Source organism: Platichthys flesus, chromosome 12, assembly GCF_949316205.1.
Source record: "Platichthys flesus chromosome 12, fPlaFle2.1, whole genome shotgun sequence".
Taxonomy (NCBI): Eukaryota; Metazoa; Chordata; class Actinopteri; order Pleuronectiformes; family Pleuronectidae; genus Platichthys; species Platichthys flesus.
In genome coordinates this window covers 18,972,239-18,993,142 of record NC_084956.1, presented here as the reverse complement: position 1 = coordinate 18,993,142, position 20,904 = coordinate 18,972,239, and the positions used below count along the sequence as shown (strand labels likewise).

General features: G+C 42.5%; 1 protein-coding gene across 1 annotated transcript in view; it reads left to right on the top strand.

The window, feature by feature from the left end:
• The first annotated feature begins 15,051 nt into the window (after nt 1-15,051).
• LOC133966661 (adhesion G protein-coupled receptor A3) overlaps nt 15,052-20,904 on the top strand; it is a 172,248-nt gene continuing 166,395 nt past the window's right edge. Inside the window, exon 1 of the mRNA XM_062401671.1 lies at nt 15,052-15,710. Within this exon, the coding sequence (XP_062257655.1) occupies nt 15,475-15,710 (236 nt within the window). The 5' untranslated portion in view covers nt 15,052-15,474. The remainder of the gene's footprint in view (nt 15,711-20,904) is intronic.

Genomic DNA, 20,904 nt, shown 5'->3' with positions numbered 1-20,904 from the left:
TAAAGGCAGGTTTTCTCCTTTAGAGATCATAATTGTCTTTATTTATTTAGTCTTATTTGATGTGTGTGTAAAAAATGGCAGTGGTCTATAACCCTTTTGCCTTGTGTTCCCGGGTGTTCTTCTTTATCAACAACGACGATCATGATTGTTAAATAAGACACTTTTAAGTATATAACAAAATGTATAAAATATTTGTTTTCATTCACTTGAGCTGTGAATGAAAATTAATATAGAAAACAACTAATTCTGTATTTCCACATTTCCATTAAGCAGTGGAGAGGGAGTGTTGAATTGAGGGATTGGTGGATGTATAGCTGCAGACAAAGGGAGGAAAAAGTTACACTTATTACTTATTTATATAAAGTTACACTCACCAAGCTCTGGTGCTCGTCACAAACACTACACCCCATGCAGACAAAAGATTTTAGATTCTAAATATTAGAGAATAAATCTTATATTGTGAGGGAAGTGCAAACTACCATCAAAGACATGGTTATGGTGGTGGGAACCACAGGAGGAACTCTGTCACCCAAAACCCTCCGCCAGGAGTGTCACACTGAGACTGACCAGTGACCAGATGAAGTTATAATGATTCAGTTTCATTATTTTCAGCCTGAGAAAAGTGTTTCCCATAAGCAATAGAGCAGATGCATCACAAGTGAAAAATATATTAAATATAATAAAAATTGGCTTATGACCAATTTACAGCTGGGGGAAACACACAATCATTTGCATATACGCAGGAAAGACTAGTTGGTGGGCAGCAGTGTCCACAGCACTATAAAGTACTGCAAGTATATGTATCAGTGTTTATTTAGATTAATCCCTTCAGAATAACGTTTCAGCATTTACAGATACATCTAAGGAGCTGTGGTGGAGAATACAGCTGAGGGAGGGAGTGTTAGATTTAGATCAGACACATATCAGGTTATAAATCTCTGTAGATCTCATTTATTCAAACACTGTGGATAAGTGATGACTCAGATGTGCGGCAGGACTTCGTTTTTCTCATCAGTTTGAATCAGCACTTTGTCTGACGCACAACTTGTTGTGAGCCTACGAGTCACAGCACATACACAGAGTTCATGGACTGCTGAAGACTTTTCAGATGCCCAAACAGACCTGGTAGATGTTGGCACAGGATTCTCGACAGGATCCTCGATATATATTGTCTATTTAGTTAATAATTGTCTTATCTGAGTGAGCAATGTATTTTGTTTTTCAGAGCTTTTTCTTACATTTTGACAAGTTAAAAAAGGGAAAGAGATAATCTTTGCTCTCTAAAATCTTTGTGAGAAATTACTAGAAGACTTTGGGCCTAAAACAAACATATTTGTTGTCGAGTTGTGTGTAAGAGGGATTTAGGATAAATTCACCAATGTTCACGTATTTTGAGTTTTGTCAAAGGTACGACCACAATTCAAGAGAAATGAGTCTGCTGTTATTCAAATCGAGTTTTCCCCAATGGATTGTATATTTCATAAGGTTGTCGCAATTAAAACTATTATATAGATTACAGGTTGTAATTATGTTGATAATAGTCTATGTAACTCTGCTTTTTTACCTATAATCTAAATCCTGAATGCAATAATGTAACTGCTAAATGTCTCAATGTCCAGGAAAACTCCTTTTGTCGTACAAAATAAAGTGCACTTGGAATGTGTGTTGTGCAGGTGCCCATAGAGATGGCTGGCATGAATTGCTTGTCGAGATGAAGCTATTTTCAGATAATTTCCCTAAATTCACTGTTTCTCTTGGTGACTGATGCTATAGTTCAACTCTTTGCCTCATGACATCTCACGGATGAATCAGGAGCGCTCATATAATCAGTTTCATATTCACACTTGAGTGCACAGTTGGTGCTGTGAAGGTCAGGTGGATGAGATACAGCTGGTGACTGCTCTACATCACAGAGACAGCAAGTCATGTTATTTAAAAGTTCTGGAATTTGTTTTACTACACAATGTGTTCAAATGTCTGATCCAGCACCTGCAGAAAACATGCAAGTGTAACATCACTTCTAATTGGACAGATTTGTTCTTCCATATCAGCGATGCAGACTTTATCTTCACCTCCTCCTGTTGCTGGCATTGATTGCCTCGTCAAGTATTTCTTTTTACTCTTTGATGTGATAGTCATAAATGAAGACCTTTGACACTTGGGTGTAGACTGAAATATATTATACTCAAATAAGCACAGGTAGCATTCGACATGTTTATGCCAGTCATTTACACACTTTCTCAAAGAGAGAAGCGTTGGTGAATCTGATGTGACATGTCTGCACAAACTCAACGTACAAACAGATATGTATGAGAAATACAGGATAAGAATAACAACATCTTCGTGCATAAGGCCCTTTGTCAAGAAACAAAATTGTATCGAGGGTTCAGTTACAGAATTTCACAGGAGGCTAAAGTAGTTTTTTACATTCACATGATTTTCAGTGTTTCTCATGAGGTTGTTTTTGTGATTTTGCAGGCTACTTAAGGATAAATTAACTTTGGCTCTGTAATGATGTTTAACAGATGCGTTTAGTCATCCACTCAAAATACATTTTTCAATGTTTACCAACCCATGACAGAAGCAACTGCCGGTTGTTTAGCTATTATTTATAATGACTCATATGTCTGGCCTAAAGTCTGATTTTCTTCTTATAGCTTTCCTCCAACTCGGACTTCTACCTTTCTTGGTAAAGTGCAGGCAGCGAGAGACTTGAGTGTGATGTTAGTGGCCCACTTTCAGCACAATGACAGGATGTGATGTCAGTGTCAGTCTTCAGACTTTGGGCAGGTCTCTGCCTGGTCCAGCTGGCCTCTGGGGTGGAGCCGTGACCTGTTACCCACAAATGAAGACTCCATTGAGGGTTGGTCTCATTTTAAATTGGATGGAGGGAAATGAAGAGCTCAGAGGAATTATTCCAGACCGTACTCGGGCACTTGTCTGCTTGTAAAAACTAAAGACACAGTTTATTTTTGAACATCTTGTGATTTTTATGTGAATTTCATGAATGATTGGAGACCGACAGTGCTCATTTGGAGTCTTCAATGCTGAATTAGTTTCCCCATTGGGGGCTCTGAGAATAGCTTGACCTCATGTTGACCAGCATGCACATTAGAACATTTCAGAACTCTTTGAAGATAAATCCTGTTGGACTGTCTCCTCAGAGACTCTGGGAGAGACACTGGAAGTTTTTTTTTTTTTGTAAAATCAGAAAAACTAATTCTAGCTCTGCATTGCTTATGGTCTGAGCTGAGGACCTGCAGAACCAGCCTCAGAGTGACGCCAGGGAATTAGGGTCAACATTTTGCTTGGCGGACTTCCAGTGTCATGAACTGGAGGGAGTGAAAGGGAGGGGAATGGAATGAGGAGGGGGAAAAAAGAACAGGAAAAAGGGCTAATATCTTTAATTCCTGCAGTGCATCATTGAGATGTAAAGGTCCGTCTGCTCAGCCAGAAAGAGGTGTATCCTCAGCCCTTGATCTGTCATCAGATTCTGATTTCATTCACATAGAGTTTTCTTCGGTTTATGTTTCCATGACGTCCATAAGAGCAAGCAAATTTTTTCTCATCTATTTTTGTAGCAATATGTCTTGAAGCATTTTTTCATTCATGTTTGTTTAAGTGTACACAAAAAAGAAGAAGTCGCTGCACGTGTGTGTGTGTGTTTCACAGAGCCATTCCCTGTGCAGAGACTGTTGATACAGCTGGAGCCTCCTGAATACCTGACAGCCAACTGACATCCTCCGTCACCGGGCCCCGGTGGGCAATCATGACTCAATAAGCCCAGGAAATCAGAGGAGAGAGAGAGAGCGGGTGAAAAAACACATGGGCTGAGCAGGGAGTAGAGCAGCGGTGCAGAGGTTAGCTGGCCTCGGGGGTTTGAGAACTCCAGCGCTGAGCTTCGAGTTACATCCATCTTGTTCCAAGACCTCCCTGGAGAGTACAGTATGTGTGAACATGAGAAACCCTTTGGGGTGAGATGACTTTAACCAGAGTTAATCTGCTCTTCATAACAACTCACTGCTGCCACACACAGCCATAACATAGATACAGGGGAATTCAAGGCAATAGTGGGCCTTTTGCTGTTTTTTTACCAATAAAGTTGTGCAATAGAATGTAATGTATAAATAAACTGCATGTTAAAGTTTTATTAAAAATAAAACAGAGCTAAAAACCAAGGCAGAACACACCCACTGCACTTAATAGCTACTGCCTTTTGGTTCTATATTTCTGCCAAGGCTGTAGTAACTAGGCCAGAATGGGATAAGTGCGTAACTGCTCATGGGCCCCAAAAGTCTACTCTACAATATTTCTCTATATAATGCAGTTTATTGAGAACTTGTGAGAAATTTGCACTGGTAGAATATCAACAGGTACTCCTCCCTCCATCGTGTGGCCCAGGTCTTAATGATACCGCGGCAGCTCTGGCTCAGGAGGTAGAGTGTGTCATCTACTAACCAGAAGGTGAGTGATTTGATCCCCGCTCCTCCATGCCAAGTGCCAAAGTGTCCTTGGCTAAGACATGAACTCCAAATTGCCCCTGATGGCTGTGCTGACAGTGTGTGAGTGATGTATGATAGAGAAAGAGCACTGTACGGATGTGTGTGCTGATGAGTGAATTGTTCTATGAAGTACTTTGAGTGGTCATCAAGAATACAAAAGTGACCAGTAAGACCATTTAAAAGAGACCCTGTTGGAAAATCTGTTTCTAAAAATGTTAATTGTTTCAGCTCAGTTGTAATAAAGTAGCTTTTTTCTGATAGCTTTAAAATGTCCTCCTGTGTCAGGTAATTAACACAGAGAAAACCTCAGGGAAGGTTGTATTAACCTATCGTTGCAGAACTGTAAGGCGAGAACCAAATTATTATCATCTCTTCGATAACAGACTGTAAAAATGACAGTGAAATATGCTTGTCTTTATTCCCTTAAGCCAACTTAACACAGTCTCATTGCATATTGATGAACAGTCAGCCACATTTGGAGTTTTCTGTTTTGTGTCTAATAGAAACCCAGGAAAAGTCATATTTGAGAGGAAACCAGTGTATTTGGGGCATTTTGTGTGAGGGCCTGAGGAAATAATGTCAATAGGATGCCCTGGGAGGTTTATGTGTCACAGTGTCACAGTGACGTTCAGAATGGTTGTCAATAGAGTGCATACCTCCACCGAGACCCAGCCCAACCCAATTGCACACTGTCATAAATATTAGTCCCCTAAAGATGAAAGAAAGAATCCTGGATCGCAGCAAGTTCAAAAGTAATGGCGACCTGTAGATCAGTGATGTGTTTACCTTGAATTCTCATCAAGGAAATGGTCACATATGAAGAAACCTCAAGAGAGCTTGGTGTATTTGATGTTTCAGTTCAGTAAGTGGGACTACACCGTCAGATCTGCAATGAACAGACTGAAAGGTTTTTGTTAAAGCCATCAGCCATTGTTAAAACAATGAACCTGATCCTCAGCTTAACAGTGTTCTTTTCCTATAGCAGCACAATGTTTGATACACACATTGTTTTGTAAAAACTGAAGTGGCTGTTTGTCTAAGGACTGCAGTAACCAACTCTTGAAGCAGCTCTTGCATTCCCTCCTTCATTAATGCCGAATATGTTCATGCTCCCCGAGCACAGGACTGAATTAGTGTTCAGTTATATGAGCTTGTCTCTGAGAAATATGTTTATTTCAACAGTATTAACGTTAAGACTTCAGTCAGGGCAGAGAAAGGGTCCCCGTTCTCAATAATTCCAGCAAAAACAAGCTGTAAAAAATCTCTTCAGTTGCTCAGAGGCCCTTTCAGCGCCCCATCCAGAATCTTTGGGGACTCAGATCTTTATTCCCTCATGACATCTGAGTGATAAAGCTCATCAATTCTCTGCCTATTCATGTGTTGCACTTGTGTACCTATTTTAATGATATGTTTTACTGAAAACCTGCTGTTTTCATGTCAGTATTTTGCAGGGTAAAGGGTAATAATTGACAATCGAAAAAATTGAACTTGGCTGAAGTTATTTTTGTATTTCAGTAAATGTCAGTGAAGAATAAAGCCCTGTATCCTAGAAATGAGTCAAAAGCAGCTGTAAGTTAATCCCTTTTAAGATAGAAAGCAATTTGTGTTTTGTTGGCCACTAGGTTCAGACTAAAATAACTATAATTTTCCATTTTTCTTTGTTTACAAATTTACCTGACTGTTAAAACACTGGCATGCCTGATTAACACAAAATGCCTATACCACTTTCCTTCTTAGGTCTCGGCATACGCCTAACCTAATATAGATATACATGTCAGTGTTTATCGTAGGGTGCCAGAGTTCCCTGTGCATGTGGGTTGTGTTTGTCGCAGCGTAAAGCCATATTGTTGCCACCATTGAAAAAGAATGGGATGCAGAGCTTAGTGATGTGCAGACGCTTTGTATCTGAAAGAGCATTTAAGTGTGTGGAGACAGACGGGTGGAAATGAGACTGTTTTGACAATCACTGAAAGTAGTTGAGAACGACTTTTGAACATATTTTGGCAGGCGACAACATGCTTAACACTTGAATGAATTATTCACAACCGAGCACGAGTCTGCTTTTACCTGATTCACTCACCCAAGTGCAGTGAGCTGGGTTAGCCTGGAATACACCCAGCCAGTAACCAAGCTGGAAGTGGATTTTTTTTCTGTTCTACTGGTTTTAGACGCAAGCACAGTATATCGCGGTGATGTGCTTCTGTGCAGCCTAGCCAAGCGCTAACAAGTCCTAACAAGTAGAACGCAGATGTGATAGCTGCTCTGTTTTTCAACTGCAGAATTGGGGACTGACGCTCAAGTCATCAATGCACCTAATGGAAGTTGCTCTGGATTAATGCTTATTGATATGTAATGCAATGTAATGTTTTCTGTGAAGGAGCCACTCTATTTCCCAACAGAAACTTTCCGTTTTAAAGAGCTCAGCTGTTCAAGGTCCTCTTCTGTTGTAGCTCATTTGGGAATGCTCCATGTATGACCCTCTGGTTTCTGAGGCCATGTTTTTTTTTTCCTCTTGCCTATGCCAGCCACACCCCTCCTCCTCGTGCCCGCGGCTCAATGCATCCTCCCTGTCTCTGCTGTGGCAGGGCAGTGGTGGAACATTCTGCGGGGAGGCCGAGCCGCACCAGCCAAACGAGCAGTTTTGGCCGATTAGAGAGTGTTTTGAGCTCAGCATTTTGGTTTTGGATGGCCGACTGAGAGGTTCCCAAAAGTGTGAAAGCATTGGAGCAGTGGGAGGCAGGCAGGGGGAAAGGCCACCAGCACATCCTGTCCATGAAATGTCCATGAGAATGTGTCACTGAAAGGCCCAGAGTGGCTTCATTCTCTCGGAGAGCTGTCCCTTGCCGGGGCCAGGCTTAGCTCGGGGTTCCTGTGGTGAGCGACATATGCTTTCTTGATTTCCGCTTATACATCCTCTTTGATGCGGAGAGGGAAACAGAAAAGAGATGTCTCTGTATGGAGGCCACGTCGCTGGCGAGAGGATTTGTGATGAATTAAGGATTGTTAAAAAAAGAAGCACTCACTGGAGGCAAACTTATAGTGCAGCGGGGATGAACTCTGCCTTCGTACACCAAATAGTCCAGCTGTAAGCCGCTCACAGCAGCAGCCATGAAGAAGACGTCTCCGGAATAAGCTAAAGAGTGTCTTTTTAATAGAGAGGGGGGCAGAGAGATAAAGAGAGATCCATCGACAGGCGTGAAATATCTGCCGTGGGAGAGCTTCAGCGCTGACTCTCCGATGACCTATCTCACCACTGAACACAAGCAGCTACTATACGGCCAAGACAGAGCTGAGCCAAGGGAGCCCCTTCTCTGAGGTTTACAGCCAGCGGGGTCAGAGTTCACAGGCGAGCCTCGCCTTTGGGCTCCTTTTAGATTCATCTCTTCCTACAATCCATCTCTGTTGGAATAAAATCTAAAAGACATTCTTGTAAGATGTATCCGTTTTAAACATGTTTTTTCTTTCATTTTTGTTTCCTGTCTTTTTGTTTCCACCATTAAGGCATGAAAATCGGCTTCATGAAACCCCATCAATTTACATACATCATCTCCTAAAGAAGAATACAGTGTTGTGTAGTTTCCTCTTTTTCCCCAATAGGGCCCAGTGTTGTCACCTAATTCATTCAACCTCTTTCTCCTTTTCTCTCACTGTCTATCTCTCACTCTGTCACACACAGAGACACTGTATGTGTCTGTCTGTGTGTGTGTTTGTGTGTGTGTGTGTGTGTGTGTGTGTGTGTGTGTGTGTGTATTCATGTATGATTCTTGCCCTTTCCCAGCTCTCTGAGATATATGGAAATATATAGAACCTAAGAATAAATCAGATGACAAGCAAAGGGCTGCAGGAAAATGTTTTTTAAACATAGTGCTTTAAAATATGTCAGCATAATTAGACCTGTTTATTTAAAAGCTTCACAAAGTAGAAAGATCAGTGTGATATGTTTCAAAAATAATTTAAAAGAAAAGTGAGATGATGTCAAAGCTTCCCACTGAATTGTGTGCTCTTTGCTGGCAAATTCTTTTTAATGAAATATCGTATTTTAACACGGGAAACATTAAAATATTAGTTGTTGAAATAATATTTACTATCACTTTTTTTGCAGTGCCCTTCTTCTTCTCCTCCTCTGACAAATGTTCCCATGGTACTCCTCATTGGGTCCCCACTCACGCAGGCCGGATTATGGATGAAGACTTGAATACTCATGAGGCCGAGTTCAGTGCTGCAGCACCGATATCGAGCTGGGATACGCCATCACCCTGTCTCTCCACCAACACTCAGTGTCAGAACAACAAAATACATGCCACAGTTAACCGATAACCTGTATTTGTGTCAAACATATTGTTGACGACCAGCAGACAGGAGCAGAGCAACCTCCATCAACGTAAATGATGACGAATGAGCGGGCTGATGAAATTTCGACGATCCGATTGAGATGTGAAAACAAGAGAGGAGTTTATATCCAGCACGTTTATGAGACTTGAGGGGAAACAGTAATTACAAATGAATATGCTCGACTTATCGTGTGCAGCCTCCCTTGAAAACAATAACGTTGAAAAAGCTGTCACGCGCCCAGTTTGTAAATGAGGTGAAAGCGACCCGAGCTAAAACGTATTGTTGGCATCTGGTGTGCGATGCAGGGCTTGTATTCTCAGACGAGGGAAAAGTGCCGAAAGCCTGTGCATGTACCAAACCTTTACTGGGTCCTTGTGCAGGGCTCTGGTGGTTGGTGGTCAGTGGGTCCGCCCTGCCCCTGTAGGAACACTAACACGCCAGCTCACACCACACGTCCTCCATGCTATAGTTTAAAAGTAGCCCTGGTTTCCCAAATCCTTCTGGCACCTTCTATTATAGTAAAAGCTCGTTCACTGATGGTAAATTCATCCCAGGACCAAGGAAAGGAAGATTGTTCAGTGTGTAACATGTAATCAGATTTACATACTGTGTTGTTGTTTTACTTGTTGCTCTTTGGTTGGAATAAGAATCATCACATTTCTGACGTGTGGCAGCAGCGGCTCAAACGTTATAAAGCAGACACTTCAGACAGTTACAGAGCGGGATATAAAAGCGCTTTTGAAAAAGAATCTGACTTGATCTGACTTGATTTTTCTTGACCAGCATGCTCTGGGCTTGAAGCTGGTTGAAAGCCAGTGGCTGATGTTGCCGTTCACAGTGTCACAGCACCACATGTCACAGGTGCCCAGTGCCCACTCGTATTTCATCAAACCTTCACAAGCACATGTTGGAAAAAGAAGGACTGCATTTATTTCAGGGTTGAGCCGAATACTCAAATGAAATGAGTATCCGGTATGGATAATGTACTTTTACGAAGCATGAGTACCATCAGAGTAAAATGTGTCAATATCTCATACTTGATGAATGAAAATCCTCATTGGATAGCTGTGTCCACATCATTCCTTGATAGGCCTGCCACACACTCCTACACGCTCTTCTCCTACACAGATACTATAAAAAGTTCACTGCTGCTGGGCCATCAGCGTCACACATTACAATCATGTCTTTGTCACAGCCCCTCTGTCCAAAGGGATACTAACGTGTAACATCGTTATCTATGATCATATATTCTCAACGTCCACTGGCCGAGCCAGAGCGGGCGCTCCTCTCTCTCACATACTCACACACACTTAAAAAAGTAAAAATAGGCTAGCATGTGGTATTTAATTTAACTTTTTTAAATCCCCTTTGATACGGTAAAGAACAAAATCAACCTCCGGTGGAAACCTACACCCTGAAATAATGGATGGATGGGCCTTCAGGTCACTGAGCCAAGGTCCCGGGATGTCCTGGGTCTCTGTTTGAACGAGGCATTTTTCTTATTAGGAAAAGACTCCGGATAAATAAATACAAAATTGAAAAAGACACCAAATGTCTATTAAGAGACACAAAACAACCATAACCTAAAACATTTTTTTGAAAAATGCAAACAGCATAAAAGTTGCCACAGTGACTAAGCCTAAGACATTTTTGCGTCAGGCTTAGCATTTGCTCAGCAGCTCGATGAAGGCTACAGGATTGGCGTTGGCGTTGGTTTGTGGTTTCTAACTTGACTAATTGAGTACAGTCACGTCCCAGAAGTGACGAGGTGAGGATCATTTACTAATATATTTTTAGGAGTGAATTTTGTTTGGTGCATGAATAAGTTGATCCTCTGCTGTAAACATGCTGTTGCATGAACCTTGGAGCATATGCTGAGATATTTAGGCTATTATTTCCTCTGGTGGTTTAAAATTAAACATATCAACTGACATGCCCTATATCTGTGTATTGCTCTTCTCGACCTGAAGCTGAAACAATCTCATTGGCTTTTCCACAACCACTTTGGGTCACACACCTTTCTGTAAACTAGACTGAGAGCTAATAAGGGTTTCCTATTGAACCTCTTACATCATGAATACATGCAGCAGTTAAACATTAACACTTACATTAAAGTTTCATCTTAGACAAATCTAAATATATTAAAGAGGATTTCACTACTTCTGTTTTTAATTTCACCCCTGGTCACTTCTTGATTGCTTGATTTGTTTGTGAGCAAGATAACAAGAAAAAACAATTGAATTGATGTCCACAAAACTTGTTCGAAGAATGTGGTACGGGTCAGGAAAGAACCCTTTATTCGACAGTTTAAACTCAAGCAGTTCAATAAGATTCACAAACACATAATTGGGAGGTTAAAAAAACAAGAAGAAGGATGGATAGCATGCTGTCGGGTGTAAAAAAGTAATGTAAAGGAGGGATGGACACTAGGGGACTGTTGAGCCTCGGTGGAGGTATGTGCTTGGTTGAGGGCCATTGTAGTTTCAGTTATGGTCTCCTTGAAAGAAATGTTTCTAAACTATAAAAGGATGAGTCACCTTTGCTGCTATGTGCATCTACAATACATTGGTTATCAGCATAATGATGGACAAACTTGGACTGAAACATGTTTAGACACTCAGCTATAAATGCTGAGTGTTTGTTGTAAAGGAGCGACAGAAGGAACGTCCTGTTGAGGTTTGTTCATGGAGCAGCTGTGCAGGATGACCACCACAACACTACAGGAAAAGAGCGATTTTTTAAAAACAGGAATTAGCTCAGATCAGAAACATTTATAGCTTCATATTGTGTGTGTCCTGACTCAAACAGGGCCGGAGGAGCTATGGACGACTTCTCAGCTAATCAAACTCACAGTGATTATGTCGATATGTAGCATGGACACACTGCATAATAAGGCTAACTTTAGCTTTAACAGGCTAGTGTAGCTAGCTATTTTTGAATCTGTATATAAAAATATATATAAATCTCTATATGTGGCTCTAAAACTTAAGTGTTCTATATTAACCTTGCTACAGTTTTCCTTATTAATTGGTGTATCAACCAAATCTATTTGGACCGAAAATACATTATTGGCAATGATTGGGCAAATAGCCCCTCCCAGCCATCCACACAGCCAATCAGATTGTTTCAGGTACTTTGATCGCGACAGCCCAAAACACAAAGCGATTTTCTATCTACATTTCACAAAAAGAAAATTCGAAATTGGACTCAAAAATTCTTATTATATATTAATCTGATTAATACAATAATAACAATTTTAGGAAAATAAATTAAATTTTCCAGTTTTCTATCCAAACTGAACTGACCATTACATGGGTATTATGGCTGGTGTCACAGTGCCAGCTATTGGATGCTTAGTTCCCATTAGGTCATCAGCAGACTCCCAGCATGCATCTGGGTGTGTGCTGAAGTCTATTGTAGTTTATTTAAAAATCCACATATCCTACAACCTCATCCGACTCTCCTCAAGCTAAAACACTAAAACCTTATTATGCTATAATTTTACACCACCCAACCGACTTGCTAAAAAATCCAAAACAACAGCTTCCATCATTAGCTTTTATTTGCAGTATGTTTTTTATCAGCAGTACGGTGGCAACTCCATGAAACAGAATTAGTTAAAATGCCAGGAGCCTTAATCCCAGAAGGCATGGAGTAATTATGAGAGTCTGACATCCTGCTGCAGCCCGGCCTCTTCAAGTGGAGCAGGTAAATATTTAGTGAGGACTGTGATCGCTGCCGGCCATGGCCTATTCATCTCTGTCACCGAGTAATAATGGAGAGCTGTGAACACTAATGTGAGACAGGGAAAACATGAGAACCTGCTCTGCACAGAAACACTGTTTGCGTGGCTTTGGTACGATTGACTCCATCCCTCCATTGTGCTCTAAAGAGTCTTCATCTTGGGTTAACACTGCGGTCTTGTTTCATTGCTAACGTTTAACTGTAGTTTTACGGTACAAATAGCCTTCTTCGGGGCGGATTGTAGAGATCCCATCCAATCCAAGAGGTTGTCGGCGTGGAAAGAAAAATAATTCCTGCCAGAAAGAAAACCTTTATCGAGCAGACTCCTGTTCACGGCTTCTGTTTTCCATTAAGAGCATACCAGTATAGTTTAGTGAACAGCCGTGGCGCTCGTCCAAGGAAATGTTTCTACAGGCTCCATTAAAGATGGATCACTTTAAATGGTGATGTCCGCTACACCAGGTGACTTCCCGGTTGGCATACCAGGGGTCAGCTGGCCCGAAGAGGATCCTCCTGTGCACGTGCAGGCTCAAGGTAAATATACATCTGTGTAAACAAGCGTGAGTGACAGTCGGAAAAGGGCGCCGTGGGAGCGCAGCATTGAGCCATATGCGGATAAACACAGCAGAGGGAGAAAGGAGACGTGTTTGCCTGTCAGGCAGAAGAACGGGGAGCGCGGGCCGCTCGCAGGGTCAGTGGGAGCGGCTTCAAATCCTCCTTTGTGCTGGCGGGGCCTGCTTCCGAGACAATGTGGATAATGAGGGAGGAATTTGGCGTGGGGCGCAGTGCACACACAACACACAGGGGGAAGGAACTTGCCCCTGCCCCATGAGCCTGTCCAGCCAGCTGTCTCAGCTTCTGTCTCCCGGGGCCAAACCCTCTATACAGATGATCCGGCATCAAGAAACATGATTGATGTCACTGGATGCATTGTGTGGGCTGTACAAGCTCTCTGTCCTCAGATAAGAATAAGTGTATTCAGGGATTATGAGATAGATAGCAGGCCACATTGTCTGTATCTGTGTCAGGAGGTGGAATTGGCAAACTGGAACGGCTTTTATTAGCACCGAACAGTGTTAATGAACACTGAACCTGTTTTTTTTTTCTACATCTTCACATGTTTTACAGGCAGACACATTTATTATTAACTCAGACCCACTTTTTCAATCACTACAGGAGCATGACGGCATTTTTGAAATGGCTAATACTCTCCTTTTCCTCTTTTTTAGAAAAAAGGATTTCAAACTCAGCTATAAAAACGCAGTCAAAGTCGTTAATCACCTCCACGAGTTCAACGTTGTGTTAATGTGTCAATCGGATCACTTTCCAGCTCATATTCTTTATTTATTGCCATCACTTAAATGAATGTCAGGTTTACAAGTGTGTCATTTGCTCGTAAAATTTGCCCGACGCCTGCAGCAGCTTCTCGTGCGGCTAATGAAAGCAGAGCAATACGGATCTCATCCTATTAAGACCACACAGCAATGTACGGTTTGATGTGGATTTATGGCCAACAGATCTTTATATTACACAAGAAAAAGAGAAGAGTTCTCATTCACAGTTCTTCTGGAGATTATTGTGGTGAGTCAGAAGTGATTCAAGATTTTAGATCAAGCAGTGTAAACAGTGTAAATGTTTGGACTATGGTGATGTTATTTATAGACATGGATCCTCAACACTAAAACATTCGGACTCAGTTTATCACCTCAAGATTTGTCACTGACCGATGCTTAAGGAACTTTCCTCTGCTCTCTATTCAACAATGATTCTCATCCATCTATCCATCCATCCATCCATCTCACTTATCTTTTGGGAGTTGGGCATTCGCTGTTAGGGCTCCCGCTGCGGATCAGCCCCCTAAAATCAATCTGAAAAGCCATCTCAGACTCCTCCTTTAAAACTCCCTTAAAAAGCATCTGAATAAAATGGCTTTAACTGGACGATTTATTGCTTTATTGTATCATAACTTGGTATTTTTTTACAGTTGCATTCGAAGTGCATATATATTTAAATCAAGTGTATAATTTTGTATTATTTAAACATAGTTATCCTATAGCACTGCAGGCCTGGTGTTCTAGTCTTCTGTGCTGGGGAAGTCACACAGCTCTGTAACATAAATTTGCGTTGGAGAAATACAGCTATCAGGCTTTATCCCGATTGGGGCCCCTGGGAGCCTGTGGAGGTGACACCGTGGAGAGAAACATTTGTTGTCAGGTAATCCAGTGATATCAGTGAAAGGGCTCCGCTTCGACTGGTAATGAACAACAATGTGAAAAGGAATTAAAAAGGAAAGTGTAGACTCATTTGTGTGTTTGTGGTGTTGGTGATGGGAGAAGATTTAGGTGCCCACGCTGAGCCTGGAGCCTGTCAGGACCTCGGCGGGGAGGGAACTTGTGGACACTCGCTCGCGCAACAAGTCCAACGGAGGTGGTGAGCAGCAGAAGTGCAGGATGAGAGTGAGGGGGACGGACAGGAGACGTTGTGTAAAGTGGATAGTGAGGCAGCATTTCTCAACACCAACACTTGTTTGACTGATTCTGCTTCGCGTAAAGAAAAGGACGCGTCGCGGTGAACATGTTTCCGGACTTTGAAAGCGCACCGGTGGAACTTTTCCCTGCGCAAACCACAGCGCAGGAGACAAATTGCAGGGATTCAAACTGGAGCAAATGAGGGAGATGCAGCTTTTTACAACACCCAGGTTCAACTTCATGTCCAGGTCCAACGCTAAGAGTGGCGTCCAAAGTTTCCGGCGCATGGAGACGCAGCAGGTGAGCGGCAGGACATGAGGTCCGGACTGAAGGGAGACACCGTGAGATGGTCCCGACCCGTCATAGAAGCTGGGAGGACGTTACTTGACAGGAGCGTGTGTTTGAAAGAATAATCCCAGTCCGCCAGCATGCGAGCGCCGATGAGTTCACTGTGCGCAATGGTCGCACTGGTCCTCGGGCTGTGGGAGTCCAGCTTGGCCAACAGAAACTGCCCCGACCTGATCGTTGACAGCTGTCACTGCTCGGCGGAGAGGTCCAAGGAGCTGAGCAGGCAGCAGCCGCTCCGAGTGAAAGTGGTCTGTGAGGATGTGGACCTGATGGACACCCTGCAGCCCAGCTTCGTACCCAACACCACTGTGTCCCTGTAAGTGCATGGCTCTCATCCACTGGTTCGAAGCCCCCCGACACTAACATACCAGGATCCTGAGCTGATTCAGGAACAGTGGCACTGTTCAATCAACAGGTTTTTGAAAATGGCAAAATATGGAAAGGGCAAAGCGCTAAGATGTATTGTTTGTCAGACAAATCACTTCACAAATCATGAATACGAAAGTCTGTGGTGACAGAAATGCTTGTGACGTGTGACACTGACGCACGTCAAACCCTGCACATGTGCAGTTAAGGGGTGGCCTTTGGTCTAAAGTTGTTTAAACTATATCAGGTTTGAGTTGAGATTCTAGGTATTGTGACCTTATTGTACCCGTTCTTTCTGACACCCCTGAGGTCATTCTTATTCCCCTTTGTCCTGAAATAACTGCCTTGGGGCATTGCACCTGAGAGACTTGTCTCTGAGGACTTTGGTTCTATCATGGGGACCACCTGACTGAATTAGATTGTACATATGTAAATGGGAATTTTCAATAGTCATGTTCCCATCTTGGTAGGAATAGGGTATTTTTGGAATAAAGGCAAAGGATATGTGTTGCAGGGAGATGTAGTGATTCCCACACATCTCTAAAAAGCTCCAAAAATGTTTTTTAAGCTCTCTGATATGTTAATGGATATAAGAAGTTACCCAGATCTGGGATTCTCTTTGACTAACTCTGTTTAGCTCTCACTTGTTGCTACTGAGGACCAACCTTTCAGAGCTACATGTGTATGTGTAAGCTTCACCTGTTCTGAGCCTTGACAGTTGCCACATCAACCTGAGTCTTTAACACCTGTCCGACCACCTTATGGATGATATTAGCATTGTAATCAGAGTTATTTCAACATAAATTCGGCGATAGACGAAGCAGCACTAAACGTCCTTCTTCGCTCGCCGAGCAGATGCAAAGATTGACTGCTGGATTAATAGACTGTTTTATTCTTGGGAACTTAAGATCTGCCTTTGGAGTGTAAAAGCTAATATTAGATGTAAAGGCCCTTGACATATTATGGCCGACCACTCATTCTGAACCTTGAGTGCAGTTGATTAATGGAAGCACTTTGCTTACTGCAATTGAGTGTGAGTGGTGTATGCTTCCGTGTAGGCTGGGGTGCTTTTGTTCTTGTGTGGAGTGGGTAATGGCTTTATTTTGTTTTCAGCATGCGTCAGAGGTGGGGCGGTTGTGCAGCTCGCAGGTACTAACCAAGTTTGATTTCTAAAGTGGTCAACGTAGATGAACAACGCTATTAAGACTTAAAATGATACCGCAATTATCAAACCAACTGGATTCTTGCAAAGAAATTAGATCTTTTCCTAAGTTGAATTGATAAATCTGGAGCGATGTTGCTGCACAAATTGGCCATTTCCTCCTCAGTGAGTCGTATTCCGTGGTGCACCAAATCCTAGCGCTGAGCTCTAGCTGGCCAGGAAGCAGTTTTCCTGCGTTAGGAAATGTGACCTTTGTCGTGCTGAAGTGGCCTCTATGCTGGCTCTTTTGTTTAGATGTGCTGTGCAAATAAACAGATTTATCAAGGGAAGCATGCACATACCGATCTCCCCCTGTGCACTGGCCAGATCTGACCCAGATATACACTAACCCACATCCAAATGCCACCTCTAATTAAAGACACACACATCAGGCTTTCCCTTCTGCGACGTGTATATAAGCTCATGAGGAACAAACCCTGCAATAATGCAGCACCTTGTAAATGCAAAAAAAACAACAACACGTGAATGAACATTAGCATAAATATAAATATAAACTGTACACAAGAGTCTGTCAGTAACCCTCTGTGCAGCCTAACACCCTCCCCAGATTAACACCTCCGCCTGTTTTCCTTATCGTCCATGGGGCGCATAGGTCCCAAGCGCTGTTGACCTTGGGACCTCTGTGGTTTAATCGTTTCAACAACAGAGGCAGCCTCTCTCCGCGGAGAGCAGCAGCTGAGATTGTAGCAGACACCTGTCTCAGGCAGCACTCAAACAGGAGGACACGCTGCTTGTCCAGGGGGAGCAGAGGGACAGATTGCACCAGAGACAAGGGGGATAGAGGGGAGATGGTAGGATGGATGTCGAGGGGCAGCGAAAGAGCCATTCAAGGAACGGAAGGGGAAGATGCTTTGGAAGATGGGAAGTGTTTGTTGAAACATCACTTGACTGAGGCTGATTTAGATGATGTGACTGCTACAAAGTGATTGTGTGGATGGGGACGTGCTTGTTGCAGTGTCTCAGCTGATTGTAACTGAGCCTCAGAGTCTCTTCACTGCTGGAGACTGCTTACAAACAGAAACACAGCTTGCATAACTAAAATCCTCTCCCTGAGCATTGTGCTGCAACCAGACCTGGGTCACACTTTGCATTTTTGTTCCCACTGTTTATTCTTACCTGATATGTGTGCCTCACTGTGTTGAGTTTTTTTCAACAATTATGTAAATGTTGCGTTTATTTATTTATTTTTACACAGTAGGCACCTGTTATTACGCACTAAGCTCTGAAAACCCATTGAGAAAGTACTGAGCAGCCTAAGAGAGAGATTTCAGTCAGGAGTTGGTGGAGTCCAAAAACAGAGCAAAAATAACTTTAGGTGAATTTAAACTTCATGTCCCCCGAACATTTTGAAATGTCTTTGTGCTGGCCTTTTTCTTTTCATCATGTATTCCATCTTATTGCCTCTCTTGTTATATCTTTAGACTTGCACAAGTTTAGGCCATCTATCTGTTACTTTTTCTAAAAGCTAGAACTGTTGGCCAACAACCTCATCATTCAGTTCTGCAGATTCATGTAAGTTTGTTACTGCATTATTTTATTGCTCTATTTCCACCACCAAAATTGTTTACCCTCCAAAAAGGCCCTTTGGATAGTCCTAGGGGGACAGTGCTTTACAGGTACAAGTACCGGAGCTTGCAGTCCTGAAGATGCCTGATTGGCCGAGGACTCCAGCATTTTATTTCATTTAATTGAATTTTTAACCACAAGCACATCATTTTGAGTGTTTTGAATATTCTTTGTTAATAATGCTCTACTCTTTCCTGATCAAAATAAGCAGGATGTCAATCAGCCATGTTTGCGGTTGGAGTATTGCTCGATTTACATTTACAATTTTCCCAATCTCTCTTTATCTGTTGACCACTGTGGAATCGAAGGAAAAAAATGGCCTTCAGGAACCTCATAGTCCTTGAGAAATGCAAGAAGTGTTCGGGATACTTTTGGTCGAAACGTAGTATATAATACTAACAGCTTGTTGTTGGAATTTGTCGAAGAACCTATGATTGTTTTATCAAATTTAATATTATTTTTGCATCACAAAGTTCCTCAAAGGACTGGTTGTTCCCCAACTGAGGGAGAGATCATCGTCATCCTCTCAAAGAAAGAGCGTAGGGGGCTGTTTTTGGTGTCTAGAGGGAAGTGACCAGGAAGAGGCCTTTCCTGGCCCCAAACCACGACAATAAGCTGTCAGTCATCATACACCACAGGAAACAAAGCTGTTTATTTGAATATTGTGCTGCTGCACTGGATTCACTGTCATTTCATTCCATAGCTTGATCCAAGGGGTCAGAGGTTTATATCGATCTGAGTGCGTCCTCACAGACAAATGTTGAATGCTTGAACACTCTCGCATTTTCTTGTTTATTTTTCCTCAAATGTCTCTCTGCATTCTCTCATCTTATGCTTTTCTACTGCTATAAATATAATTCTGTATATTCTTCTCTGCTCTTCTCTCATATTCACTCCCTCTCTCTTATTTTCTCTTGCTGTCGTTACTTGGGGGGCTTTTTTCTCCTCTGCCGAGGTGCTGTTTGTGCTCTACCCTCCTCCGAGTTCTGAGTACTTCTGCATGAATATTTCATTGACGTGCACACATAGGCCATTCATATCCTCCCGTGCATTACCTCACTGACAAAACCTGTGAGCGCGTGAAGCATCAAGAAATTCAGTGTTAAATGTGTTAAATGCTCTAAATGATATGTCTCTCTCACAAACACACACACACACACACACACACACACACACACACACACACACACACACACACATGCACACACACACACAAGCACACGCACACACACACACAGACACACACACACTCTTACACAAACACAAAACAGATAGATGTCTGTTGATCTAAAGAGATGTGACCAAAATGACCCTGTGAAAATATGTTGCGTGTCCCATGTCGAGCTGCGAGCAGTCATGCCATTCACTTTTTCTCAGTGACTCTCTGTTGGCTTCTCTTCTGCTTATCTCCACTGATATGGACCATTTAAAAAACAGCAAAAGGTTCATCTTTAGATGAGTGCACTCTCCAATGTCAGTCGTCTAAGTCCCAGAGGGTGTAATACTTTTATATCTGCAGCACTTTCCTTTCTTCAATAGCTCAAGCCAAGAACAAGCTTGAACAATTCTGTGCGCGGGACTGGTGGGGAAAGGGCCGAGCTGGAACACTGCTGCGTGCTAGAAACTGCCAGTCTCCTTAATAAGTCGCTATCGATTAATGCCTGCGCCAGAAAAGGATTAGTGTTTTGTCAAGGTTTCTTCCAGGCGGCTGCAGATGTGTATTGATACATCACTCAGAGATTGTGAAGGTCCACCGGCCCTCAGATTTGGCTTTGTGAAATTCTCCTTAACTACCGTTCATGTGGCGTGCTTTAAAGAAACGGGTGATCAGGTTAGCTTTAGACAGTAATGATTCACTGATCAAGAGTTCATGACTGCCGGGGGAGGGAGGAGTCTGTAAATTGTTCTGCAGTCTTGGAAAAACCAAGAATATGTCGAAACCCAGACTTACCATCTAAAAATATTAGGTAAAGATAAATACAGTGACTGCCAAGGATACTTCTGTGCTCTGCTTTCCCTGCCTCCTCCCTACACCGCTGAGTAAATACTAATGTCACTTAAAGGGTCATAAATTTGAGAGAGCAGAGGAGGCCAACTTAGAGGCATGTTGCCTTTTCCCTGTTTTCAGACTCATTGTGAAACAAGGTGATTAAAGCCCTGATGTGTGCTGCTTCTGTTCACAGCGGGAACCACATTAGCGGTCTTCCCTGTCTTACAGGAGCCCAGATGTGCCTTAATCGGCGCTGTGCGGTGGTGTGTGTTGCTCATGACTGTGTGGACAGGCATAGTGGGTTTGAATCAGTGAGTCACAGCGTATGTGTGCATGAAGTCGCAGAATTTGTCACTTAAAAAATCA